The sequence below is a fragment of the Saccopteryx leptura genome, chromosome 3, assembly GCF_036850995.1.
Source record: "Saccopteryx leptura isolate mSacLep1 chromosome 3, mSacLep1_pri_phased_curated, whole genome shotgun sequence".
NCBI lineage: Eukaryota > Metazoa > Chordata > Mammalia > Chiroptera > Emballonuridae > Saccopteryx > Saccopteryx leptura.
The window spans coordinates 108391462-108419412 of NC_089505.1; the positions used below are offsets into that span (position 1 = coordinate 108391462).

General features: G+C 48.4%; 1 protein-coding gene across 4 annotated transcripts in view; it reads right to left on the bottom strand.

Moving 5' to 3' along the window:
• The window catches only part of PHC2 (polyhomeotic homolog 2), a 118013-nt gene that overhangs the window by 40747 nt on the left and 49315 nt on the right, over nucleotides 1-27951 (bottom strand). For 2 of the 4 annotated variants that reach the window (XM_066375780.1, XM_066375779.1), the window contains exons 2-7: nucleotides 15373-15582; nucleotides 12588-12749; nucleotides 11512-11589; nucleotides 10922-11083; nucleotides 8145-8297; nucleotides 6661-6973 (exon numbers count right to left, since the gene is read on the bottom strand). In XM_066375780.1, the coding sequence (XP_066231877.1) occupies nucleotides 6661-6973; nucleotides 8145-8297; nucleotides 10922-11083; nucleotides 11512-11589; nucleotides 12588-12749; nucleotides 15373-15528 (1024 nt within the window). In that variant the 5' untranslated portion in view covers nucleotides 15529-15582. The remainder of the gene's footprint in view (nucleotides 1-6660; nucleotides 6974-8144; nucleotides 8298-10921; nucleotides 11084-11511; nucleotides 11590-12587; nucleotides 12750-15372; nucleotides 15583-27951) is intronic. The other 2 variants (XM_066375781.1, XM_066375782.1) reach the window with 2 other exon arrangements.

Here is a 27951-nt window from a genome sequence, read left to right on the forward strand (position 1 = left end):
TGCCTTGTACATAACAAATGCTCAAAAAATGCTGCTGGGTGAGTGAGTAACACAAGTCAGGAAGCACAGATGAAAACACAAGCCTTGGCGGATTAGTTGGAAGCTGTTGAGCCTTTCGAGGTAATCTTGGCGGGATGGACAATGAAAGGGGAGTATTACACCAGAAGGTGAGTGGCAACAGGATGTGAGAGGTCAGATAAGGAGTGGGAGTGGGGAAGATGAGGCAGAGATCTATGGGAGGAAGCAAGGGACAATTAGAGTAGTTCAGCGGGCAGTGTGGGGGGCATCTTGAAGGGCCCCCCAGAGTCAGAGTAGGTCTATCAGAAGCTATTACTTGCTATTTATTGAGTCCCTCTTATAGACTGGGTATCATGGCTGATAGAGTAGGAAATAAAGACACAGTAAGGGTTCCTTAGAGTAGGAAATAAAGATACAGTGAAGGTTCCTTAGAGTAGGAAATAAAGATACAGTGAAGGTTCCTCAGACTTAGAGTAGGAAATAAAGACACAGTGAAGGTTCCTTAGAGTAGGAAATAAAGATACAGTGAAGGTTCCTTAGAGTAGGAAATAAAAGACACAGTGAAGGTTCCTTAGAGTAGGAAATAAAGACACAGTGAAGGTTCCTTAGTGTAGGAAATAAAGACACAGTGAAGGTTCCTTAGAGTAGGAAATAAAAGATACAGTGAAGGTTCCTAAACAAGGAAGAATGGCTGGAAGGAAGATGACTCGAGCAGCTGTGAGCAGGATGTCCTGGCAATCAGTTAACCTGTCCTGAGCCTCCTCTGTGATGGTCACCTTTGCAGACCATCTCATTCATCTTTACAGCCTGTGGGAAATACAATTATCTTTGTTTTATAAATGAATTGATGTTTACAGACATTAAGTCACTTGATGATGGTCATAAAACTAGTAAGTGATGAAAATGAGGTCTCAAGCTAGGTCTAAGTTCAAAGCCTATGTTCTGCCCATTACAACCTTCTCCCCTCTGGTGAAGGAAAATGAAGTCAAAACAAGCCTGCGATTGTGAGCCTGGGGTGAAGGAATACCTCATGGCTCCGGGCAGCAGTCAGGAACTGGGAAAGGGGATCTTTCTACAGAGGAAGACTTCTGGGTTTTTGTTTTGTTTAAGAATTCTCCAAGGCCTTGGCCGGTTGGCTCAGTGGTAGAGCGTAGGCCTGGCATGCAGGAGTCCCGGGTTCGATTCCCGGCCAGGGCACACAGGAGAAGCGCCCATCTGCTTCTCCACCCCCCCCTCTCCTTCCTCTCTGTCTCTCTCCTCCCCTCCCGCAGCGAGGCTCCATTGGAGCAAGGTTGGCCTGGGCGCTGGGGATGGCTCCTTGGCCTCTGCCCCAGGCGCTGGAGTGGCTCTGGTTGCAACAGAGAGACGCCCCGGAGGAGTAGAGCATCGCCCCCTGGTGGGCAGAGAGTCGCCCCCCTGGTGGGCGTGCCGGGTGGATCCCGGTCGGGCGCATGCGGGAGTCTGTCTGTCACTCCCCGTTTCCAGCTTCAGAAAAAAAAAAAAAAGAAAGAAAAAAAAAAAAAAGAATTCTCCAAATTTTAAACCTGTGTATTCAGGTGGGGTGATAGCCAAGTGGAAATATCCTATCAATAAGTGTCAACCTATGGGGACAGAGGAGGAGGACAGGGAGCAAAGGAGGATTAAGGTCAGTTGAGGCCCCAGGCGCAGAAGAAAATATTGAGTCCCTTACATTAGAAAAAAGTGTAAAGTTGGGGTTTTGTGGGGCTCTGCAGAAGTCGGGGCCCAGGGAATGCACCTGGTGTATGCGCCTGCTGTTAGGGATAGATGCGTGTTGGGAAGGCATCTGCTGACAGGTGGTACATTTCTGAAATGTAAGAACAGACAAGCTCCTCTGGGGCCAAGTGTTAGAATAAAACATGAGGGGGACAGGGATGAAGGTCTTTTGGGTACCCACAGCTAATGGCAGTAGGCAGGGGAAGGGAAGGAGGAGCAGGTCCCACCCACATGAACAGATGGTCACAGGCACACATGGCCTCTCTGGGTGTAGGTACTTCCCAGTGCCAGCTGAGATAATCCTCCTTCTGTTCAGTTCTTGAAACTTACTCATTTTTCAAGGTGCAACTCAAATTTCTACAATCCCTACTGGAATTTAAACTTGTTCATCTCTGTAACTCCCACATGGTTAGCATTACGTTTTCACATAATAGATGCTAAACGAATATTTGTTGAGCCGACCTGGACAATTAAAGAGTGAAAAACTATTTGGGGAAGACAGTTATTCTTATCTGAGCCATCACTGGTGAGATGAAATACCATATTTCCTCATGTATAAGACAAACCCTTTTTCGAAAAATTTGGGGTCTAAAAACTGGGTGCGTACGTTCTATACAGTGGTTGTAGATTTTTTTACTTGCATCTCCAGCTTTTTCGTGCTTGTTCACACTTGTTACCGGTATATTAAAGTAGGTTATGTAGCACATTCTTTTCCCCCCAAATTTCGGGCCCCAAAATTTAGGTGAGTCTTATACATGGGGAAATATGGTAATCTTTGTTGGGATAAAATGAGAAATGTAGGGAAGGCATTTAGTACAGTGCCTGGAATACGATTATTTATTAACTGTAATTACTATTATTAGCTGGCAGTGACCATGGAAGTAATATATAATATATAACCAGAGCCTTGGTTGAAGGATTTCAGGAATGAAGGAAAGCTCAACATTCTTTTGTGTATCACAGTTGACCCTCTCCCCCCCTCTCTCTCACATGTGCAAACCCATGGTGAGGGATGTTTTTAGACAAAATATAAAATTCCTCCACTGATATCCTGTGGATTTTTTCTCCCTAACACAAGGAGATTCTTGGTAATCTAAATTTGGTCCTATAGTGGATAGTTGAAATGACCTTCATAGCTGGTTGTATGATCCTAACATCAAAATTGTTAGAAATTTTGATTCCAACTATATAACAGGCCTTCCTACATGTTTGGTTGTTTGGAATCTCTGAGTAAAAGTGTGTCTACCCCATAGTTTGGCAGCTGCTTCAGGTTGGGGGGAAGTGTGGTACCCGAGATTCCTAGAATCAGCAAGCATCCCACTGCCTGGCCTATCACAGACAGAAATCTCTTCCCCGACACAAAACCCTCTCTGTGATAAAACAAAGCTGCTATGTGGCAGGCCTTCCCAACAGAGAATTCTGTCTCGTCCACGAGACCTGAGGAGGGATGAGGAGACAGAACAAAGCCCTCGCGTCTGCGGCACAATTGTGTGAAAAGGGCCCAGGATTTGCAATGACCAGACAGTTCCCTTTTGTCACAACATCTCCCTCCCGGTCAGCAACCTTCTCCTCACCTTTGGGCCTGAGTGTGCACCCAAGACCTCGAGTTTATCCACTAGAATGAGGACTCCGAGAACCAAGCCTCCTATCAGAGCTGTGGCCCAGCTTTCCCTGGAGGCCAGGCCCACGGGACCCTGCCCCTGCCCCTGCCCCTCTCCTGCCCTCCCTTGTTCAGTCCTCATGTCACAGAAGCCCAACCTCTCAGGCTCTGCTCTCCGCCCCCTAGTCCCCTCCCCCACCCACCAACCCACCCCTTTTCAGGGCTTAAGGGACCTTTTCTATTTGCAGAACCTAAAAAGCCGGTTGCCAAGGTGATAGAAGCAGGAACAGCAGGGAGCTTGCGGTGGGGGAGGGGCTTTGCCCCCAAACAGCTGTCAGTGGGAGCCGTCCCAGCTGGGACTAGAGCGTTTGCCTGCTCTAAGAGGAAACAGCCCCTAGGGGACCACATTTCCCTCTTCTGAACTTCCCCCACAGCCCCCCCCCCCCCCCCCCCCCACACACAAGTCTCCACTGGTTACTTTCCCTGGGGGCAACCAGCCAGCTAGCTCAAAAAATGCTCCAATAACAAACAAAAAAAACGCTCGGCGCCCTCACCCACCCACGCATGCGCGCATGCTCTGATCACTGCATTCACAGTGGGTTGGCTGGGCAGGAGGCCAGGAGTTACCTCTGCCTGGGGAACTGTGGAGCCCAGGGCAGGTGCTGCTCCAGGCTGTCCCCCCTTCTCATCCCCCAAATCAGGTCATAAGGGTTACTTCGGTCTTTTTGTTGTTGTTGTTCCAGAGGCCCTGTGAGGATCTGCAGTATCCCAAACCTCCCCGCTGTCATCCATTTGGGAGGTGGGGGTGGGGGAGTGGAACCATAGTATTTACAGAGAGGAAGGGGTGAGAGAAGAAAGGAATAGGAGGGGATGTAGGAGGCAGGAACAATGCAAAGCCTACTGATTTGTGTTTCTGGGGAGAGGGTCTTTGTGGTCTGCAGCTCACAGCTGCTCCATAGAAAGTTCTGCGGAACCACTGGCCTCTGAAGTGCGTATAGCCACATACTGTCAGTTCCATGCCACCCGTAGGGCCCTAGACCTCATCCTGTAACCCACCTGCTTCACCCTGACCAGGCTCAAGAGAAGAGAGCCCTCCATTAGATGCCATAAACCCCAGAACTGTCGGTCTCTTTGAGCTTTGGGTCAGAAATAAGAAAGGCCTGGGAAGCCCTAAATTACTGTAAGAACTGAGAGAGGCAAATATGGCTTGATGTTTAAGAGCCAGGATCTGACTGCGCCAGACAAGGAACTGGTTCCCAGTTCTGCTCTAGGGCTTGTATGTTCAATGAGCAGGTAGAAGAAATGCTAACTTGGGGTTCCTGCTCTAGTCTAAGCTGCTCTCAACTAATTGTAAGAACTCCAGTCTTTACACTTCTGCGCCTCAGTTTCTCTCTCCATAAAAGGAAGAGACTGGACCCATCTCTGGAGAAAGCAATGCCAGGCAGAGAGAAGCACCTGGAGCCACAGCAGTGAGGCCTCCACAGGCTCTGTAGTGCCCACTGGAAGGCAGAGGCCAACCCTTTGTCCTTAAAACTGCAAAAAGGTGAATAAAGGACTTGAATTCAGATTCTTCCCAGCTCACTGTCATGCTCAACTTGTGTTTTCCTGTCTCGAATCCCTTCATCTACTTTGTTGTGTAAACCGCTCATGCTTCGAGACTCGTGCCATCTCATCTGAGGGACAGCATCTCTGACCCGCCCTGCCTGGTGCCGAGATGACCATCTGTGCTCTGTGCCACTTGCCTCTTGTAACAAGGCACGACATTGAATGGATTTGCTTATCTATTTGGCTGCCTCCTTTCCGCTGCACACTTCCTTTAGGTAAGGAATCATATTTTGATCATCTTCGTTAGTAACAAGCATATAGTAGGTTCTCAAGGGAAAAATAGATTGGGTGGTAAAATGGTCTGGATGAGGGCAGAGGGTTAGTGGTGTCTCAGGGATGTGACCAGGGTAAATGTCTCTCTAATGCAAACCCATGTGGTCTACCACTCTATCTATAAATACTTCTGTGCTATAACAGCTTGGTCTTGTTCCCCTAGACTGATCAGTCAGGCTTCTAGGGCTCTTGGCAGATTTTCTCATTCAAGATGGCTGACAGAGGCAGCGCTGGGAGGATTTCAGCAGGCAGGGAAAGGAATCTGGCCCTAGGGAAGACTGATTCACCACCCTAGCAGAACTTGCCTCACAAGTAACCTGCTGGATTATTTTTTTAATGTGCTACATTTATTCTCAAGTGTTACTCTAACTCAGTGGTAGTCAACCTGGTCCCAACCACCCACTAGTGGGCGTTCTAGCTTTCATGGTGGGCGGTAGTGGAGCAACCAAAGTATAAATAAAAAGATAGGTTTAACTATAGTAAGTTGTTTTATAAAGATTTATTCTGCCAAACAGTGAAAATCCGACATAAAGTACTTGGTAAGTAATTATTATTATATGCTTTAACTTGCTGTAATTCTGCTTTATAAATTTTATAAAGTAAAGTTACTTCCCTACTTTATAAATCACCATTACTGTGGAACCGGTGGGCGGTTAGAAAATTTTACTACTAACAGAGATACAAAAGTGGGCGGTAGGTATAAAAAGGTTGATTACCCCTGCTCTAACTGGCAGCCTTTCATGGTTCTTCTCCCTGAGGACAGGGAGAAGTTCCTATAGTGTTCCTATAGTGCTCAGAGCTCACATATATACTGCTCACAAAAACTAGGGGATATTTCAAAATGAATATGAACTGATAAAATATCCCCTAATTTTTGTGAGCAGTATATTATCACACTCAAAACACTACTGCATTGCCCTTGTCTACCTCTCCAAGCTGTGCTGTCCTGGAGGGCAGGGCCCGGTCTTACTGATTTGTGCTCATGTGCAACTGGCAATATAACTGGCAAATATTAGTCAACAAATGTCTGTGGAATGATGAGAAAATGAACTTCTGACTTCCTCATCTGCCTGTGTTCTTACATGCCTCTGGCTAGCCTTTTGGCTGACTCTTAGAGAATTGCAAAATAGTCCCACTGTCAACCTCCACTCACTCAAGGTTAAGAGCTGAGATCGTATACTCTGTGATTTGCCATTATGCCCACTTCGAAGAGGGACACATTTATGCCAACTGACGTGGCTTCCTCCTTTCACGTCGGATAGGAAGCATGAAAAAGAACCAGAAGCTGATGAACAGCTCAAGGTTGGAAGAGGGGAGAGAGAGACACGTGGTTGGTATCGAAGCATGTCCATGGGAGAAAGGAACGTTTTCCCTGTCCCATAGTCCTCTAGAGTTTTCTGGGATAGGTTCCTTCTTCCTGGAGCCCTTACCTGGTGCAATGAGGGGATGGGCAGCCACAGTGGGCACCGTCCGGCTGAGCCCAGCCCGGCCCTCCAAGCTCCCTGGCACACTGCTGTTGACATCTCCTTTCTTGAGTGGCTCCATCACATTGTCAGTTAGGCCAGACCTGGCACCTGCGGGAGAACCCTGAGCAGTGTTTCTGCCCTGTGATGGGGTAGGCAGAGGCTGGCTGCCACCTGGCGTGGGTTTCAGGGCCAAGCTGGGCAGGACAGGCTGAGTGGGGGTAGGGCCCGAAGCCGCTGCAGCTGGTGTCTGCTGTGGTCGAAGGGTCAAGTTCTGTACCTGGAAAAGAGGGGTCTATAGGAGTCCAGAGAATGTGGGAAGGAGCAATGCCAACACAACTAAGATAAGGAAGGAGTCAGGGACGGATCCAGGAGTGACTGAACAGGAGAGTAGGTCGTAAAATCAGAGAGGAAGAGAGAGAGAAGGAGTCAGGGGCTGAAAGGGAAACCAGGAGCAGGCAGAGGTTCTAAAGGGAACAAGAAAGAGTGCTGGTGATGGGATCCATCAGCAGATGGAATTCTGAGAAGGGAAGACGGACTGCCCCACCTGGGGCAGGTCTGGGCAGGCAGGCCTGGCTCTCTCCCTTCTGTTGACTCCCCGCCTTCTCCACACTTATCAGGATGGGGTGCATGTCACTTAGAAAGAATTCCCAGATACAGCAGGGTGCGGGGCTTGCCACACTGGAACAGGCCCGGGAAACACTTTGAAAGTTAATTGATTTGCAAGGCCGCCAGGCAAAGGATTACCTTGTTCTCAAAATGAGGTTTAACAGTACACCCTGTTGGGCCTGCTCATTCAGCCTGGTCCCTGGTGCCCTCTGCTGGACACACAGAGGCTATGCCAGGCTTGCGTCTGACAAATTGGATCATCTTGCTACCAACTGCTCTCCATGTGGTCCCCATTCTGTCGCTGGGGGATGGGCGGATGGGAGTGGGAGGGTGTTCCTGGCCCCGCTGCCCACAGAATCTCTACAGCACGGCAGTGTCTGTGTGCTCCCAGCAGAAGGGGGCCCCAGGACTCATCTTTGTTCCATCTTCCATGCCACTCTCCCTGATTCCTAGAGGTGCTTGTATGTGTAACCAGGATGGGATTTTCCGCTTAAGAAGCGACAACAGCAGCAGTAGTTATGCTGGGGAGGCAGAGTGTGAGGTGCAAAGGTAGCGAAGCCCACCCGTTCATTATTGGCAATCATGCGTGCCTCAGCATGCTGCTCTCTGACTCCTGACCTATGTTGCAGGAACAGAGTCAAGAATGGCTGAGATCTTCTCAATGGGGAACCAAGGAGCAAGTCTGGGAGCACTGGGCTATCCTGTCTCCCATCTGCTTTCCTAGAAGATCCCAACCTTTCCAAAGATTCCAAGCTCCACCAGGGCTTGGGCCCGCACCCAGTATCAATACCCCTCTACAGGGTGCCCACCCCCCTGCCCTCCCACAAGCATGGAGTCCTCACCTGGGCGGGGGTGGGGGGCCGGGCGGGGGAGCCAGTGCCGAGCTCAGGCTGCACAGTAGCGACGGTGGCCGTGGGCGTGAAGATGAGCTGAGGGGACAAAGGAACAGTGCCGCCTAGGCTCCTAGCTACCTGCACCAGGTTACCTGGCTGGGCCTGGAATTACAGGAAACGAGGCGCCTTTTACCTGCTCAATGTGGGCTCAGCCACAGGACAGAACAGTTTAGCCAGGGAGCAGATATGAGAAAACAGGAAGACAAGAAAGGGAAGGAGTCCAAGGAGGGGTCCCCTGAAAATCTCAAGAAGCTGCTGGTGTCCTGACGTAGGCCGGACAGTGCAGAGGGTGGTGGGGGAGGGCCATTCTGGGGCTGTACCTAAGTCAGGGTTACTGCAGAAGCCTCTGTGAAGAGCTCATGCTAGAGGGGACCTCCATTCGCAGGACACGTGACACTCTCTCCACAGCATCCGGGGAGCAGGGACGCAGGGCTGAGACAGATGCCCTAGGACCATTGTTTACGTCTAACCCACTCCTGACTCCAGATTGGGGTCAGAACAGGACTCAACTCCAGAAGGGATGACTTGGTCATTTTTTAGTCGAGTGTAGGTGTGTGTGTGTGTGCGCGTGCGCACGCGCACACACGCATGCACAGACACATACAGACAACAGTGGTAGAGGAACCAGAGTGCCTAGAGCTGTACTCATGTCTGCACCTCTTTCCACGGGGTATAGGCTATATGACGGCCTCCACGCGACACTTCCACCCCTGCAAGTCTAACATGGCGTCAATGTGGACAAGCTGGTGTCTTGAGCACTTTGTGAGGCACTCTGCTCATTCCTCAGTGCACGCAAGCTCTGCTTTGGGAGGGAGGCCCACAGGCTTCAGGACTCTAGCTGGGGCAGTTGAGTAGGGTAAGGGAATAAACTGAAGACAAAGGCAGGGTTGAGCCATGTCACAATGTGACTGTCTAGTTCCCTAGAAATGCAAGTATTTTTGTGCTGTGTGGCTAAGAGGCTAGTTAGTCCCTGGGAATGGAGCTGCGCCTCAAATAATGAACACCGAGTCAGGAATGGAAGTGCAGGAGCAAGACCAGAAAAGCTCCACATGTCAAATTCTAGCCACAGAAGCACAGGGAGGGGTAGGACTTCACTGTCATCAGGATAGCATATCAAGGAGCTCACAGGAGAAATATTCAGAGTGGGAGAAGTGAGGTTAGACTGAGCACAGTGTAAAGCCATCAGGCATGGCCAACATACGGCCCACGTACTGAGTTTATGCAACCCGTGATTAAATTTTTAATATTCTCCGCTACTTTAAAATCTCAGCTACTCAGAAGCGGAAGCGTCTTTGATTACTGGAAATCGAGATATTTAAGAAGATAGTGATACACGGAAAAGAATTCCACATGTGACTAATCTAGGGTTAACTTCCAATAATTGGTTGAATGGATTCGTGATGCTTCTTTATTTTTTAAAAAAATTCCATTATAAAGATTTACAACTTTTGTACTCGTCTGTACTCGATATGAACTGTTTGACGTTTAGCGGTGATGTGAAACCCACATTCTTTTAGGCGGAGTTTGCCAGTGTGCACCCAAGGCCAAACAATTTGTTATTTTTTTGGTCAAGTGTGCTGAATCAAGTGGCATTGTAGCATAGACAATAGCTGCAGTTGATAACTGAAAACATGTCCAGTCTGTTTGTAAAACGAAATAATTATTTGCGATATAACCCCTTCAAGCTCATTCTATTAATTAAATGTTGTTTCGATGGATTGTGATACAGTTTGGATATTTATACAGTATGTAATTATATTTTATTAAAATAATATTGTATATTAAAATTTTTCACTCACATTTATTCATAAACAAATTACATAATAAAATTTTGTTTATTTAAATGAATCATTTTTGTATTTAACATTTTTAAAATTTTAATATTTCGTCTGGCCCATGAATAGTTTTCTTTCTAATCTGGTCCGGGGGCAAAAACTGTTGGCCACACCTGCATTAGATGATATTGCCTCCTAAGGGGCATGCTGCTATTTTTCCAGGAAAATTTTCTAAATCTTAGGAACCTCTTTAGATTGCTAAGGATCTCTGCACCCCCTAAGGACAGGTATACAGGGGAGATTTTAGGAATGCATGTCCAGGGCTGAGGCTGTCCTGAGTACATTTGGCCCAAACAAACCCCCTGATGAACAACCGACGGGGTGACCTTGATTAGAACGGGCGACCAGCTGGGAGGGCAGTGGAGGCAGCAGCATGTCCGCATCCAAAAGCTGGCTGCCACCGTCACCACCTGAGCTGGAATGCACTTTGGCTCTTGAGCACCTGCAAGGGCTGTCACTGTGAGGTAAGACCCCATTTCCCATTTCTGTAGAGCATGTGGGTATTTGTGTGCTGGCTTATCTGACGTGGCTGAGTGCACAGACCATTTGGCAAGGACTCCTGCATTTTCTACCCTAATTCATTTTAGGCAGTGGTTTTTGACAAGAGGACAATTCTATTTCACTCTAGGAGGGGAAGGAAAGGAGACATCATGGGTAATTTATTTCCGCCAGGAACCCCACCTGTCCACGAGTCATTGAGCCTATAACCAAGTTCCCATTCAGCCTTCCAGGACCCCCCTTCTTTACTCCACCCTTATCTCTTGCCAGCTGCCCCCTAGTGCTTCTTCCTCACCGTTGACTAACCCCCACCCTTCTCTAATCTCCAGCTCTCTAATTCTCTGCCTGTTTCCCTCTGTCCCACCTGAGCCGTGGCCCAGGCTGGGTACTCACCATCTGTGCCCTCAGATACATCTGTGCCTGACTTGCCGTCAGGGCCGGAGAAGATGTGTTGCCCAAGAGCACAGCCTGCTGGGCGATGCCTGAGGCTGTTGCGGAGTTGACACTCTGAGCCCGGTTGATGAGCTGGGCGGCTGGGGAGGCTGCCAGACTGATCTGATGAGAGAGACATGCAGTAGGAAACGGGAGGTTCTGCTGGTTCCCTCCGTGCTTCCTCCCCCCATCTCTTGCTCTCGTCCTCTCTGGCCCTTAGTGGATTTGGCCTTCTTTAGAACCATCTCTGGTCCCTGGGCTCTGGATCTTCCCCCAGCACTGCCCAACTCTGGCCTACGTGCAGCGCTGCAGGGAGTATCCAATGACGAGAGAGCTGAGCTATGAACAGAGAGCCTTGACATTGGAAAGATGACGGGGCACTATTAAAGTAAAGCTTAGGGAGAGGCACGTACATTTTTTTCTGGCAAGAGTAATAGATTCCAGCCATGATTCTACATGGCTAAGGATTCGCCACAACTGGGTCTTGGGCAAGGAGAAAGGGGCTGGTCCTCGAGCCGTGGGCTCCGCCTGCTGCTCCCCACCCTACTCACCGAAGATGGCTGGGTTGGGGCCTGTGCAGTCACACTGCTGCCCGAAGTACCCCCTTGTCTGTTGGCCACCAGGCTTGCCTAGAAAGGAACAATTCCAATCACTAGAGTCCCAGATCTCCCCTAATCACGCCCCCAGGCTCTCTCCTTCTAAGGAAGTACTGCAGTGGTGAGGAATCAAACCTGTTCTGCCTCATCTGGGTGACCCTAAGCAAGTGCCTTCCTTTCCTCCTTTATAAAGCGGGGATAATAAAAGTGCCTCACTTGTAGGATTGCTCAGGGCAATGCATTTGCACCTAAGGGCTCAAACTGTCAGCTTGTTAGCAAGGGCTCCAGCTCTCCCAGCCCACCGCTCCTCCCCCCTACTGCGCGTGCGTGCCTGCCTGCGCAGAGCTATACACGCTGTCTGGGATGTCCAACCTACCCCGCCCCTGGGCCAGCTTCTTGTCACCCTTCAAGTGTCAGCGTGTTACTCCAGCAGAGCAGCCTTCCCTGGCCACCCAATCTAAGGTCTTTCTTGTCAATTCAGTCACAGAGCTTATCACAATTGAGATATTTACATACTTTGTTTCCTTGTCTATTTGGGTTTTTGCTTACTGGCTGTCTCCCCACTATAAGCTCCAAGAAGGCAGAGTCCACAGCATACTCAGTGCCTGACATAAACTTTGGCACACAGTAGGTACATAAAATATTTTGTTGAGTGAATGAGTTTTACTCAGCCACTGATGGCAGACCGGCAAGCTGAATGGGCCATGGCCTTCTCTGGTGGACCTCCCTGACCCTCGGCCCCATCCCTGTGGTGCAGTGACGTGGTGAGGAAGGACTCGGGTCTTCCTTCCTTGGGCTTAGTGGGCTGAGAGTTCCCACAGCTCCACTAGTGATCTGTATGAACTCGGGCCAGCCACTCAGCCTCCTGGAGCCTCATCTGTCAGAGGACGGGGACGACAATCACACGTACTCCACGGGGTTCTGCGAGGGTCCGGGGAGAGAACGCATGGAGCACGTGTGCAGTGCTCACTTCTCTCACTTCCGCAGCTGCCACAACCCTGGGCGGCCTGGGCGGTGGCCCTCCTCCTTACCTGCTGCACCGCCGCCAGGCTCTGGAGCTGCGCGCTGCTCAGGTGCTGCTGCTGCAGCGCCGCCGTCTGCAGCATGAGGTGCTGCTGCTGTGCCGCGTACATCTGCTGCAGGTACTGCGCCGCCGCCGTGCTGGGCTGCCGGTGCAGGGCCTGCTGGATCACCTGGCGGGGGCGGGCGGACATCGCTCAGTGCCCTCAGCGAGCTGTGCCGTTCCCCACCCCCTTCCCGCGCTCTCAGCCTCTGCAACAGTGCCCTGTCAACCCATCTCCCCCGACTGACCACACAGAGAGGGACACCCGGTCTGCGACCACCACAACCATCACCGCTGTGGTGGCAGAAGGCATCTCGGCCTTGTCTATCTTACATCTCCTCAGCGCCCCTGATCCCCGGAACGTGTGCCCCTGTGTTGGCTGCCCCCCTTGACTTCAAGGCGGCTCACCACTGCTCTGACTCCCTATCAGGGTGGTGGGAAGGCTGAGGGAGACAGAAGACCTTCAAGCCTCCAGTGACACTGTGTCCCGTGCCGATGACACTCCTCTTCCCCGCCATTCTTCAGCCTCAGATTAGGGTGATTGGAACCCGGAGAAATGACAGAGGAAACCAAAGCTCAACAAGGCAGAGAGGGAAAGGGGTGGGAAGAAGGAGGCAACCCACAAGGGGGCCTATGGCAGCTTTGGCAACACACCCAAGGGCAACGCCCCCAGGTAGGGGCCTCAGGGTAGACTTGGGCTGCTTCCAGGGTCCGCTCCTAGGAGCCTGGAAAGTCCTACCAGTCCCTTCGGAGAAGGCCCTGTGGGCTTGCAGAGCAGGCGATGCTGCAGGGATGGAACACTTCTCTTGTTCTTTCCCTCCCTCTCTCCATCGCTCCCTCTTTTGAGCCACCATCTCCCACTCCCTGGACTTACCACCACGCCCTCTTTCCTGATGGACTGCTTAAGCCACAGTTCCCAGGAAGCAGAGAAAGGCTGCTCTTTGTTCCCCTCCCACTCTTCACTCTGACCCCTCAAAGCCTCTCCCCGACCCCAGAAACAGAGATGCTTCCCCTTCTCCCCCCAGCCCTGAATCCTGTCTTCTCATGAGCCCCAAAGGCATTTCTCCTTTCTCTCCTCACCTGGTCACCCCCTGCCATCTCTTCCCAACTCGATACCCCACGTGAGCTCTGGCCAGGCCTTGGCCTACTTTCTGCCCTTTGCTCTGCTGAATCCCTGGCCACAGGGCTGCTCCCAACCTTGGGTCCTGCCCCCAGCAAAGGAGCCTCCAGTCTGGATCTTTCTGGCTTAGCATGGTTTCTAGGGCTAGTGGGCTAGGACAAAATCACCGCTGGGATCAGACTTGGGGTTCTATGAAAAGAGGCGTGCTCACAGATTCTGCCTGGGCTCTGGGGTCTCCCCAGATACTCCCACCCCACCCCAGTGCTTTCACACCCTTCCTTCTGAATGCCCTCCCCTCTGAAGGGCCCAGTTTACATGAGCTCAATTCTTTTTATTCCTGTTCTCCCAGAATCCTTTCTTCTTATTCCCTTTACCTACGCCTCTTTATTTTCCTTAGACTCCAAGAAGCACCTCTCAGTAGTCCCGACAGCAGTGGTAGAGGTACTGCGACTCTCCCTCACTAGAGGATGTCATTGGAGACGCCAGCGGGGAAGTAGCTTCAGTACAGAACACAAGTGTGGGTTGTCATCTGCCAGAGCACAAACCCCAAACCCCTGTTGCCCAGAGCTGTGCTGAGTGAGGGGCAGAAGAGGGCACATCCTGAGGTCAGCTGCTAGAAACTAGGATACCCAGGTGCCAAGGGGACGGGGGGGGGGGCGAGGATGGGTATGGAAAACATGGATTTAAGCATGAGGCAGAGCTGACTGGGAGGGGAAGATTCCAGAGTATTCGATGGTACCTTCTTTCACTAGATGTTTCAGACCCTCTCACTGTCTGCTGTGGCTTTTCCTCCATTCCCTAATCCGGGCCTAGGCCCAAAGCAGGATGAGGTCACTTGTCTAGTACATCCGAGTTGTGACAGCAAAGTTACGTGGAGCAAATGCTTCTTGGCTGGGGTCTCTCTTTTCAGCCTATTTTGTCTGGAACCTCGGACATTGCAGTGATTATGAACACAGGTTTTGGGGAAGAATTAGGATCAGCTTTTCTGTCTTTTCCTGAATGACTTGGACAAGTCACTGTCTTCTCTGAGGTTCAGTTTCCTCAACTATAGAACTTTGCCTAATAATAACCATTCTCCCAGCTGGGGGAGAAAACATACATAAAAGGCTTCATACAGTGCTGGGCACAGAGTGGATGGCATTACATGGTCGCACCTGCATTTGGAGCAGTGTGTCATCCCCTGGAAGGCTCAGGAATGACACTGCAAACCGCTGCGCTTTAGGGAAAAAGGGAAAAAGTTGCAAAGACAGAAGATTCTTTCGGGGTGTGTTTTTGGTCCTGTCTTTACAGACTTGTGTGTGTTACAGGGAAGTGGTCATTTCGATAGTGGGTCTAGGTTGCGGCTGGCAGCTCCCAGTCATTTCTTCTGTTTGTTACTTTCACTTGTCTGTTCCTTACGCTTTCAGAGACCTATTCTCCCAAAGCAGCACTCTCGATCAGAATCACCTGGTGAGAAAGAAATTTTCCAGGTCTGCTAAGCATTCCTCCTCTTCCCAAACCTTGATTCTTTGATTGGATCCACCTAGCTTCACTTCTCTAACTGTGCACAGATTCAACACCCCGTGCTGACACGTCCTCCTGGCTAACCCTGGAGATGACCAAGGAGTTCAATCTGAGCCAAGGGGAATCTCACCTGCACAGTCTGCCGGTCAGGAATGCCACTGTACACAGAAATCTGGGGACCACTGGGGCGGCCACTTCCACCGCTGCTGCTGCTGCCGACTCCGCTGGCACTGCTGGTGACACCGGCGCTGTTAGATGTGTGGGGGACTGGCAGCTCATTCTCCATGGCCTAGAGGACGGCACAGGCAGGGGGCTCAGATGGCAGAAGAGCAGGCAGATGCTGGAAGGAAAAAGGCAGGAGTGAAATGTTAAAACACTTACTAGAGCAGGGACACCTGTACATGGGTTTCCCATCAGCCTCGGGGGCTACTCCTGAACTGAGGTCCTGACACACCCCTGTCATCAGAAGGACAGGGACAGGTGTGTTCACTGGGTGAGATATGAAGTCAGGTCTGCCAGATTCTAAAGTCTATCACCTGTTCATTCTGCTCATGGAAGTTAACATCAGCAAAGGAGGCCGATTCCCTGGGATGGTCTTACTGGGCTTGACCTTAGGGACCATTTCTCACTCCATCCACCTCTTTATGCTTGGGATGGAGATACTGAACATCAGAGAACTAATTATTTATCCATATTTATACAGCCTGTTATTGGAAGAAATAGGATTAAAAACTAGAGAGGGCCCTGGCCGGTTGGCTCAACGGTAGAGTGTCGGCCTGGCGTGCAGAAGTCCCGGGTTCGATTCCCAGCCAGGGCACACAGGAGAGGTGCCCATCTGCTTCTCCACCCCTCCCCTCTCCTTCCTCTCTGTCTCTCTCTTCCCCTCCCACAGCCAAGGCTCCACTGGAGCAAAAGATGGCCCCGGCACCGAGGATGGCTCCTTGGCCTCTGCCCCAGGCGCTAGAGTGGCTCTGGTCGCGACAGAGCGACGCCCCGGATGGGCAGAGTGTCGCCCCCTGGTGGGCGTGCCGGGTGGATTCCGGTCGGGCGCATGCGGGAGTCTGTCTGACTGCCTCCCCGTTTCCAGCTTCAGAAAAATACAAAAAAAAAAGAAATCTCGAGAGAACAGAACAAGAGAAAGGCAAATAAGGAGGCAAATAAATAAATAAATAAATAAACAAACAGAAGTGTTTGTTTTGCTTTGAAAGCCAGAAGAAGTTCGAGTATGTTTGGAACCTCTGCTTTCTTTATGAAGCACTTACTGAGTATTCTCTGATCTAATGTTGAGTAGGGCACTGGATTGAGCAATGTGATTAAAATCGCAGGGTTTAGAATCAGAAAGCCTTGATGATGTGTACTGGCTCTGCCATTTACTAGCTGGGAAACCCATGCAAGTCACACTTTTCTAACCTTCTGTCTCTCAACTGTCAGATGTAAGAGTATACGGGTTGTTGGATAGGTAAAGTAAATAATACAAAGTGCTTAGCAGAGTGTCAGGTATATACGGAGTACTCCATAAGCGTTGGATGTTGTGTAGTTATTAAAATTCTCCCGAGTCTTGGATGGGTAGCTCATTTGGTTAGAGCATTGTCCCAATACACCAAGGTTGCGGGTTCAATCCCTGGTCAGGGCACATACAAGAATCAACCAGTGAATGCATAAATGAGTGGAACAACAAATAGATGCTTCTCTCTCTCTCTCTCTCTCTCTCTCTCTCTCTCTCTCTAAAATCAATAAATAAAAATTGAAAAAAGCAAAATTGTCCCCAGCCTGGTTCCCACTATCTGGTTCTAACAGATCCTCCCTCTTCCAGTGTGGAAATGGCAGAGCCCCTTGGAACCCTCTACCCCAGTCATTAAGGAGTGCCAGAGATTCCTTCAGGGACCATCCTATGATCTGGATTCAGAACTGGAAATCAGACATCCTTGAGGCAATGTGTATGGCATTGGAGGGGGCCCAGGAAGGGAGGAAAGGATGGTGAGAAAGGCAAACCAAGATCTGAGTTCAAGCTCTTCTTTTCGTCTTCCATGCTATTCCTAAAATCCTCATTTCTCTACATAAGCTTTTTCTTCTATCCATTCCTTCCTACATCAAAACACACTTGTCATCCCATCAGACAACTTCAGTTCTCTGCTTGCAGGTTATACCAACTCAGTAAAAGGAGAAAATACACCTTTTCACACTAATAAGAGCACTGATTAGTGCAAAGGACTAAAATATCATTAATGTTCTTGCCATCTGTCCAACGGCTGCTCAGTTTCGAGTTGTCAACATTCCTCAAGGCTGGCTACCTTCTTCAGACTGGGAGGATTTCAACTTGGGTTAAAAAAAGTGTGGGTGGCCTGACCTGTGGTGGCGCAGTGGATAAAGCATCGACCTAGAATGCTGAGGTCACTGGTTCAAAACTCTGGGCTTGCCTGGTCAAGGCACATATGGGAGTTGATGCTTCCTGCTCCTCCCCCTGTTCTCTCTGTATCTCTCCCTCTCTCTCTCTCTAATAAAAATGAATAAATAAAATCTAAAAAAAAAAAGTATATAAATAAAAATAAAAAATAAAAAACTTCAAAAAAAAAGTGTGGGTGGATACCAAAGGACAGAAATGCTGGGGGTAAGGAAGATGGGGCCACTCCCAGCTGGCAGTCTGCAAGTCGAAGTTCAGAGGCCTATGGCTTCCAGGCAGTGGACCAGCCTGTAAACGGTGCGCATGACCTGGGCCTTTCAGCAGTGGTTTCCCTAATGTTTGTTTGTCTGCTTTAACTGCCACAGGGCAAAGCCCTTGTCCTTGAATTCCCTTTGTCCTGAAATGCACTCAGTTCTGGGCCTCAAGATGGCTAATCACTTGGTAAGGATACTTACGATGATAATGAGGACAAAGGAATCAAGGAAATGTGTTAAAATCCATTATCTGATGTTCTAGGGAGGGCAGCTGGGTAGCCTGGATAGGAAGTGGTAAAAGGCATAATTCCTGATCTTGCAGAATGGACAAACAAGTAGAGATGAGGTTCAAATGAAATTTTTTTTTTTTTTTTATTTTTTTTATTTTTTTTCATTTTTCTGAAGCTGGAAACGGGGATAGACAGTCAGACAGACTCCCGCATGCGCCCGACCGGGATCCACCCGGCACGCCCACCAGGGGCGGTGCTCTGCCCCCCAGGGGGCGATGCTCTGCCCATCCTGGGCGTCGCCATATTGCGACCAGAGCCACTCTAGCGCCTGAGGCAGAGGCCACAGAGCCATGCCCAGCGCCCGGGCTATCTTTGCTCCAATGGAGCCTTGGCTGCGGGAGGGGAAGAGAGAGGCAGAGAGGAAAGCGCGGCGGAGGGGTGGAGAAGCAAATGGGCGCTTCTCCTATGTGCCCTGGCCGGGAATCGAACCTCAAATGAAATTTTAATATCACCAAGGAACAAGTCAGTAAATAAAGAGTTATGTTCAAACATGGAATCCCTAAGGTCTCCTCTTACTTAAATGCTTTGCCTCCATTTCCCAAAATGCTGACCAGAATTGGGGTTCAGTTCCTGCTTTCATCCCACCCTAAAAAATCTCAACTGACGTACTGGCAAACATTTAACAAAATGGGTAGACAGGACAGCAGCCACAGCAAATAAGTGTAGGGTCATCTGCATCCTGGGGATCAAGCCGCAGCTCTATTTTTTTCTTCTTTCTTTTGTAGCAGACAGCATGGCATTTCCGTATAGAAAAACTCCACAGACAAGGACAGCAACTGCTCCCCTTGCAGGGGCGAGAGACTCACTTTAGCGACATGGGGACATAGGCCCTGCTTGCTCTGGTTTACTCTGATGAGGGCTCTCTCCCCAATCCTGACCTCTTGGCTGTCTCCCCTCAATCTCTCCCAGCCCCACTCACCCGTGACTGACCTCCTCTGTGTCTGCTCCCTGGCGTCACATGCTCTAGCTCTCTCCTCGCACCACAGTCTCCAGGCCTGAGGACCCCGTCTCCTTCATTCACCTGCACGCACTCTCTCTCTCTGGATGCAACATGCCTCCTCCGGCCCCCACCCTGTCTGGCGTGCTCTCTCTGTTCGAGCTCAGGCTTTTGCCCTCTCTTTCAGTCACTCGGGCAAAGCACCGAGGAGGGCAGATAGACTGCCTACGGGATTAGGGAACCCTTGAAAGGAGAAGGAACATTTGAACTGCCCGAACCCACACTTTCTCTGCTTTCACAGCAGAAAGCTGTCCTGTCCCACCTTCCATTCCTTGTCAACCACTTGCAGACCTTTTCCAATCAACAAGTTCCCGTTTCCCCACAATCTGAACACCTACTGAGCATCTAACACATGCAGGGTGTTCTTTTAAGTACCGGGAATAGAAAGGTAGAAGACATGAATCCCAATTTTAAGGTGATTTAACTTTAGCACCTTCCATCAATGGAGTCTCTACTAATAACCGTGATTATTTATTGAACACCTACTATGTGTCAAGCACTATAGTAGATAGATGATTTTTATATACTCATGGCCTCCCTTTTGGGGTAGGTATTATTATCTCAGTTTTGGCAATGAAGAATTTAATCAAAGTAACATATCTAATGTCACCACAGAATTAGGATTCAAAACCAGGTCTGACTCCAAAGCCAGAGCTCTTCCCAAACTCTGCCCTCTGAGACTCCACCCATATTCTTGCCTTGTGCTATTATTTTAATGACACTGGGTAAAATCCGTACCAGCATATACTAGTTTTCAGGGGTGGAAGAAACGAACCAAGATCACTAAATTTAATCTAGAAAGTAATGTCTATTTAAAATTTTTTAAAATTCATTTTAGAGAGGTGGGGGGAGAGTGAGAGTGAGAGAAGAGAGAGAGAGAAGGATGGGGGAGGAGCAGGAAGCATTGACTCCCATTTGTGCCTTGACCAGGCAAGGCCAGGGTTTTGAACCGGCAACCTCAGCGTTCCAGGTTGACACTTTATCCACTGCGCCACCATAGGTCAGGACTCTATTAAATATTTTATGTTGACAAAATAATCTCTCTATGTATATAATATATACATAAAAGAGACTATGCAAGTAAACCTACCAATCAGTTTAAGAAATTAAGTTACCATTATCTCCCTGTTTTTCCTATGCAAAACCGACATCCAGTTTTTTGGGAAAGTGACTCCTTTGAGGAGACAGGGCGGGCTGCCCTGACTCTCCTCCAGCGGCACGAGCATGATGGAAGTCACCCTCAGAAAACCGGCTGCACTCCTGGTGATTTAGTCAGCCAGAGGCTTGAACTTTGACCTGAGGGGACATCTGAAGCTGCCATATGTCACTTTCTCATTGGTCTCCCAGGGGAAAGGAACTTGGGTAAGAAAAAAAATTAGGAAGCATGGACCTATATAGTAACTTTCAAACTTTTTCTACTACAGTTCTCTTTGAACCCAAGCTTTAGGGTGTCCCCGCTCCCACCCTCTTTCTGCCTCAAAGCTCTGGTCTGTGGGGAGTGGAGGGTTTCTGAAGTCTCATGATCTCATTATGCCCCAACCCTGGGGCCCACATTAGGAAATCTGAACCCTTCAACTTTCTTAATAACTAGACTTCAAGCATTTTACATACCCATCTTCAATTTCCTTCTAATTCCGACTCTTATTCCTCCCTTCTCCTTCTCACTAGTTCCTCATTTCTTCCCCGAAGCCACCCATCCCCGTGGACTCCCACCAAGAACCACAGCCAAACCTGACTAATGGCTAACATCCAGAACTGGAAGTCTGCTTTTCTCTGGCTTCCAACTCACTGTGTGTGGTTTTGTGTGAGCCCACACTCTAAAGGCTGCATTTTTACTTTAGTCCATTTCCCCCTCCCAACAGCAAGGGACCACTTTGAATGATGTGCTGACTGCAACCGGCTTGGCTAGTGATCTTGTTACAGGTCTCTGCTGCCCACAGGGCCTGAGACCAGCAGCTGGAGACACGCTGATGGTCCTGCCCTCCCGGGAGCCGCCAAGTCTAGGGAACACTAGGCCTTTGTCCCAGGGTCAGAGAAATCCATTTGCTGCGGATTACAGCTGTGACAGAGGTTCCAGGGAAGTAGAGGGAAAGATACTGAAAACAGCTCTGCAAATGGAGCTGAAAGGCCTGGAGAACAGTGGGATGGGGCTGTTCCTAACGCAGTCAGAGAGGACAGACGGGAAATGAGAGGTCTAGCCTGCCCCACAGAGGCTGCCAGCATTATCATTCCCTAGTGGCTTGTGTGTGGACACTTTGCAAAGGCAGGGTGACAGGGTTCCTCTGCTATGGCTCTGCTTCTCCTCTTCGGTTGCTTCTCGGTACGAGGCAATAATAGCAGTGTTCAGGCTCTCTAGCCTTAGGGGCCAGAGGAGAGACCTCCTTAAACCCACAGTTGCTGCACAAATATAAGTATCCTGTTCTGAACCAATCTAACTGTGCCTCTGGCAGCTGTCTGAGGCTATGATACATTGGAAACAGTCTATCCAAATGGGTTAGGCTCAGCCCCTCTCCAGAAGTGCCGCCTTTCCTCAACCCTCTGTTTCTTGCTTCCTTTAGTGTCTCTATAAACCCAAATAAACAAATGAGGGCCAACAAAGATGGAAATGAAGGATAAGAAGTTAAAATTGCCTTGGCTGGATAGTTTGGTTGGTTAGAGCATCGTCCTATAGTGCAGAGGTTGCCGGTTTGATCCCGGTCAGGGCACATACAGGAACAGATCAATGTTCCTGTCTCTCTCTCTCTCTCTCTCCCCCCCTTCCTGTCTCGCTAAAATAAATAAAAAATTAAAGAAAACGTTAAAACTGACCATGCAGTTCTAACAATCAAAATAGATGGAACAGAACCCCATACATTTAAATAAACTTTTTCTGAAGCCTCACTGTTTTCTTCCCAATGTATAGAAGGCAGACTGTATCAAGTGTTTCTGTAAGCTGGCTGCTGGTTGGTTGAAGGGTATGAAGAGGAAAAAGGAGGATTTGATCCCATTTGGAAGGAACATATAGTTAAGGCCACGTGATACAAATGCAGAGTGTTTAGGGACTGAGACGCGGGCAGCTTGAGTCTCACTGCTCTGAGACAGGGCGGCTGTACAGCCTGTGTCCTTTTCTGTAAAGGACCAGACAGTAAAGATTGCACGTGTCACAAGCATGCGGTCTCTGCCATGACTACTAACTTTGTTGTGATAACATGACCATACACAAGTTGTAAGTAGGGTGTAGCTGTGTATCATAAAACATGAGTTACAAAAGCATGTGGCGGGCTGGTTTTGGCCTGTGGGCTGTAGTCTGTAGGACCCTGTCTGTAGCAAACCCATTTTTGTATATCAGCCACATAGCGGACAGTATAGCTGTAGCTTATTGGTTAAGCACAGGCTTCTGTGTTAGAAAGACCTGCGTTCAAATTCTAACCACTAGTCAGGTTATCCTTGAGCAAGTTATGTCATGCTCTGCGCTTCAGTTTCTTCAGCAGTAAGATGAGATCACATTTTCCTTTTGGGCTGGGTCTGTGGATTAAAGGAGATGTCTGTAAAGCATGGCACAATACTTAGCAAAGAGTAAGCATGTGATAAGTGGCAAGGGTGTGAGTCAGACATGGGATTTGGAAAATGATTCCTTTAATCACAGTAAATAGTGAGGATCCCATAAGTTATTTTTCATCATTGGTCACAGGTCACAGTCATACTTAAAAAAAAAATCTCTTTAGCCTGACCAGGTGGTGGTGCAGTGGATAGAGCATTGGACTAGGATGCAGAGCACCCAAGTTTGAAACCCTAAAGTTGCCGGCTTGAGTGCCGGCTCATCAGCTTAAGTGTGGGGTCACTGGCTTGAGTGTGGCATCATAGACATGACCCCATGGTTGCTGGCTTGAGCCCAAGGTCACTGGCTTGAGCAAGGGGTCACTCGGTCTGCTGTAGACAAGGCACATATGAGAAAGCAATCAATGAACAACTAAGGAGCAGCAATGAAGAATTGATGCTTCTTATCTCTCTCCCTTTCTGTCTGTCCCTATCTGTCCCTCTCTCTGAATCTCTGTCTATGTCAAAAAAAATTTTTAGGCCCTGGCCGGTTGGCCGGTTGGCCAGCGTCGGCTGGCGTGCAGGAGTCCCGGGTTCGATTCCTGGCCAGGGCACACAGGAGAAGCACCAATTTGCTTCTCCACCCCTCCCCCTCTCCTTCCTCTTTGTCTCTCTCTTCCCCTCCCGCAGCCAAGGCTCCAATGGAGCAAAAGATGGCCCGGGCGCTGGGGATGGCTCTGCAGCCTCTGCCTCAGGCGTTAGAATGGCTCTGGTTGCAGCAGAGCAATGCCCCAGATGGGCAGAGCATCGCCCCCTGGTGGGCATGCCAGGTGGATCCCAGTCAGGTACATGCGGGAGTCTGTCTGACTGCCTCCCCGTTTCCAACTTCAGAATTAAAAAAAAAAAAAAATCTTTATAAAGAACCATGGTCTGTTTTACCTATCTAAATTTTGGTCTTTTTTTTTTTTTAAAGGCAGCTTTGCCAGAAGGCCCTTTAGGAACACAGACTCTAGAGCAGTGGTAGTCAACCTGGTCCCTACCGCCACTAATGGGCATTCCAGCTTTCATGGTGGGCGGTAGCGGAGCAACCAAAGTATAAATAAAAAGATAGATTTAACTATAGTAAGTTGTTTTATAAAGACTTATTCTGCCAAACAGCAAAAATCCTACATAAAGTACTTGGTAAGTAATTATTATTATATGCTTTAACTTGGCTGTAACTCTGCTTTATAAATTTTATAAAGTAGAGTTACTTCCCTACTTTATAAATCACCATAACTGTGGAACTGGTGGGCAGTTAGAAAATTTTACTACTAACAGAGATACAAAAGTGGGCGGTAGATATAAAAAGGTTGACTACCTCTGTTCTAGACAGTAATTAAGAACGTATGCTCTAGAGCCGAGCTGCCTGGTTTCAGACTTCTGCTTCCTACTTTTGTGACCCTGAGCAAGTTACAAAATCTCCAGGCTTCAGTCATAACTGTAAAACCGGGAAAATAACACCATCTTGGAGGGTTGTCAAATTAGATGAGTTAATGTATACAAAGCAGTCAAAAACCGTGCCTGGCTCTTGGTAAACACTTAATAAATGTTAACTGTTATCATTATCATCATCATCGACATTATTAAAGATGCTTTACAAAGAACCTTTACTTCAGGGCTTCAAGAGGGATGCTATTCTACTGGTTTCCCAGAAGACAAACCCATACACAAACTCAGATCCGATCAGGTTAAGTTAGTGCCTAACTTTAAGACATCCTTTGCTTTAATTTTCCAGCTAGTCATCACACAGTCACTATATCCACATCCTTTTTCTTCCACTTCAACTTCTGCCTGTTATGGACTAAACTGTGTTCCCTCAAAACGATGTTAAAAGTCCTAGCCCCCAGTCCCTCAGAATGTGACCTCATTTGGATATAGGGTCATTGCAGATATAATTAGTTAAGATGAGGTCTTACTGGAGTAGTGTGGGCCCCTAATCCAGTATGACTGAAATCCTTATGTCATGCGAACAGACAGACATACACAGGGAGAAGACAATCATGTGGAGATAGGGGCAGGGACTGGAGTTAGGTCTTCACAAGCCAAGGAACACCTGGTGCCAGAAGCTAGGAAGAGACACGGAAGGATTTCTGGGGAGGATGGCCCTGCTGACACCTTGAATTTGGACTTCCAGTCCTCCAGAACATTTCCTAAGCCACCAAGTCTGTCGCACAGACTGGAAAAGAGAGTAGGTTGGGGTAGGGTAAAAGAAGAACTAATTTCCAGAGGAAAAAGGTACCTTTATTCCCATCAATAAATTCAAAGTTAGAAAAAAAATTTTTTTTTAAGTGACAGTAAATTCTTCATACTATGGTTTCAGTCAATTCTTCCTTGTTTATTTTTAGTACAACTATGTATTCCTGGGATTTGTACACAGTGCTTTCCAGAGCCAAGGCTATAAGAAAGACCTATATAAAAATCTCTCTAGCCTGACCAGGCGGTGGCGCAGTGGAGAGAGTGTTGGACTGAGATGTGGAGGACCCAGGCTCGAGACCCTGAGGTTGCCAGCTTGAGCATGGGCTCATCTGGTTTGAACAAAGCTCACCAGCTTAGACCCAAGGTTGCTGGCTTGAGCAAGGGGTTACTCGGTCTGCTGAAGGCCCGTGGTCAAGGCACATGAGAGAAAGCAATCAATGAACAACTAAGGCAGGGGTCGGGAACCTTTTTGGCTGAGAGAGCCATGAATGCCACATATTTTAAAATATAATTCCGTGAGAGCCATACAACAACCCGTGTACGTTATGCATTATCCAATAAAAATTTGGTGTTGTCCTGGAGGACAGCTGTGATTGGCTCCAGCCACCCGCAACCATGAACATGAGTGGTAGGAAGTGAATGGATTGTAATACATGAGAATGTTTTATATTTTTTAAGTTATTATTTTTTTTTATTAAAGATTTGTCTGCGAGCCAGATGCAGCCATCAAAAGAGCCACATCTGGCTCGCGAGCCATAGGTTCCCGACCTCTGAACTAAGATGTCACAACGAAAAACTAATGATTGATGCTTCTCATATCTCTCCGTTCCTGTCTGTCCCTATCTATCCCTCTCTCTCTGTGTCTCTGTAAACAAACAAACAAAAAATCTCTCTGAAGGTACACACTTCGAGTTATGAGATAAATAAGTCCTGGGGATGTATGGTGAATATAGTTAACAATACTTTATTGCATATTTGAAAGCTGACAAGAAGTTTAGATCTTAAAATTTCTCACCACTGGAAAAAAAATTCTGTAACTATGTCTGGTGATGGTTGTTACCTACTTATTGTGGTGATCATTTTGGAATATATACAAATAATGAGTCATTATGTTGTATAGCTGAAACTAATATAATGGTTTATATTATACCTCAATAAAAAAGTCTCTCCATACTAAGTCTCTCCACAAAGCATGACTATGCACATGTGTGTACAGACACACGTGTGCGCCCTTACCATTTCTAGAGCGCATCATTGCTGCCACTCCATCTCAGCCTTGCACTGGCCTGATGTTGAGTTATATGCACCATGGTAGGCTAGTCCTTCTGCTATGTCTACTTCCTGACAAGCATAACTGAGCCAGGGCAGGGCCCATAGGAAACAGCCAGGATTCACAATCATTGTTCAAGGGCATGGCAATGTATAAGTTCTTCACCAGCCTTCTTTTTTCTTCTTGTTCTACTCCTTCAAACTGGGATATATTCTAGACCTGCCAGGGGCTCTGGAGGTACCACTTAACTCTTTGTAGCACATGGGTTAAGGGGTCTGCTCACTTTTATGGACACTAGCCGAGAGTGCCCTGGAGAAGCAGGGCTATCCTGGGTGTCCTCTTTTCCTGCTCCCACCTGAGCATTCTCCCCCCAGACCTTATTCCAAGAGGGCGGCTTTCCTCCCTTACAGTCTCCCTTTCCATCCCCTGCGAGGTGATTAGGGAATGGGGCTTTACAGACTTGGATATAGTAGAAAGAGACAGATGACCTAAGATAGAAGGCTTCTGTCCTGAAGACTTCTGTTCTGTATGTAAGCGGTCTTTTAGCCATTAAAAGACCTGGTGCTAGCAAATGATAATTCTTGCCACTTATTGGGTATTTGCTCAGGGACAAAGGGTGCATCATATACACAGTCTCATTTATTCCTCAAAACCACCCTATGAATCAGGAATTAATTTTTTTTTTCTAAATTAAGTGAGAGGGTAAGAGCAAGGGAGGCAGAGAGACAGACTCCCACATGCGCCCTGACCAGGATCTACCCGGCAAGCCACCTATGGGGCGATGCTCTGCCCATCTGGGGCTGCTGTTCCATTGCTTGGCAGCCGAGGTATTTTAACATCTGAAGCGAGGCCATGGAGCCATCCTCAGTGCCCAGGGCCAACTTGTTCAAACCATTTAGCCATAGCTGTGTGGGAGGAGGGGAGGAGAATGAGAGAGAGAGAGAGAGAAAGGGGAGGAGTAGAGAAGCAGATGGTTGCTTCTCCTATGTGTCCTAACAGGAAATTGAACCCAGGACATCCACATGCCAGGCTGATGCTCTATCCCTGACTCAACCAGCCAGGGCCCAGGAGTTATTTTTTTATTTTTTTTCCCACAAGAAAAGAGGTTCAGAGAGGTCCAAGAACTCATCTGAGTTCACAGAGCTAGCAAAGGGCAGGCGTAGGATCTGAAACCAGGGCTGCAAGTCCTAGTACAAGAGGCAGAATCAACTAGTGCTCACTCTGGTCCAGGCCTCTCTGGGCTGGTGAGTTCTCACGACGTTCACTTGGCTCCCATTGCCCCCTGTCTGGTAGACTTTCCCACAAGAGTGATCTCAGGCAGGGGGCCGGTCTATTGCAAACCTGTCAACCACTACTCTTCCAGCTTTGTATTCACGCGCTTAGAGTATTTACTGGGACATGTCTAATATTTGTAAGCCTTTCCAGTTTATTAGTATTTTCCTATCTTTTGTTTCAATATTATTTTGTATTGGTTTCCAGTGTACAGTATAGTGGTTAGACAATTATATACTTTACAAAGTGTTCCCCCTGATATTTATAGTACCCACCTGGCAACCATACACATATTCACATTATTATTGACTATATTCCCTATGCTGTACTTTACATCCCCGGGACTATTTTGTAACTATCAGTTTGTACATCTTACTCCCTTCACCTCTTTCACCTAGTCCTCCAGGCCTCCCACCCCTCTGGTGACCACCAGTCTACTCTCTTTGTGAGTCTGTTTCAATTTTGTATGTT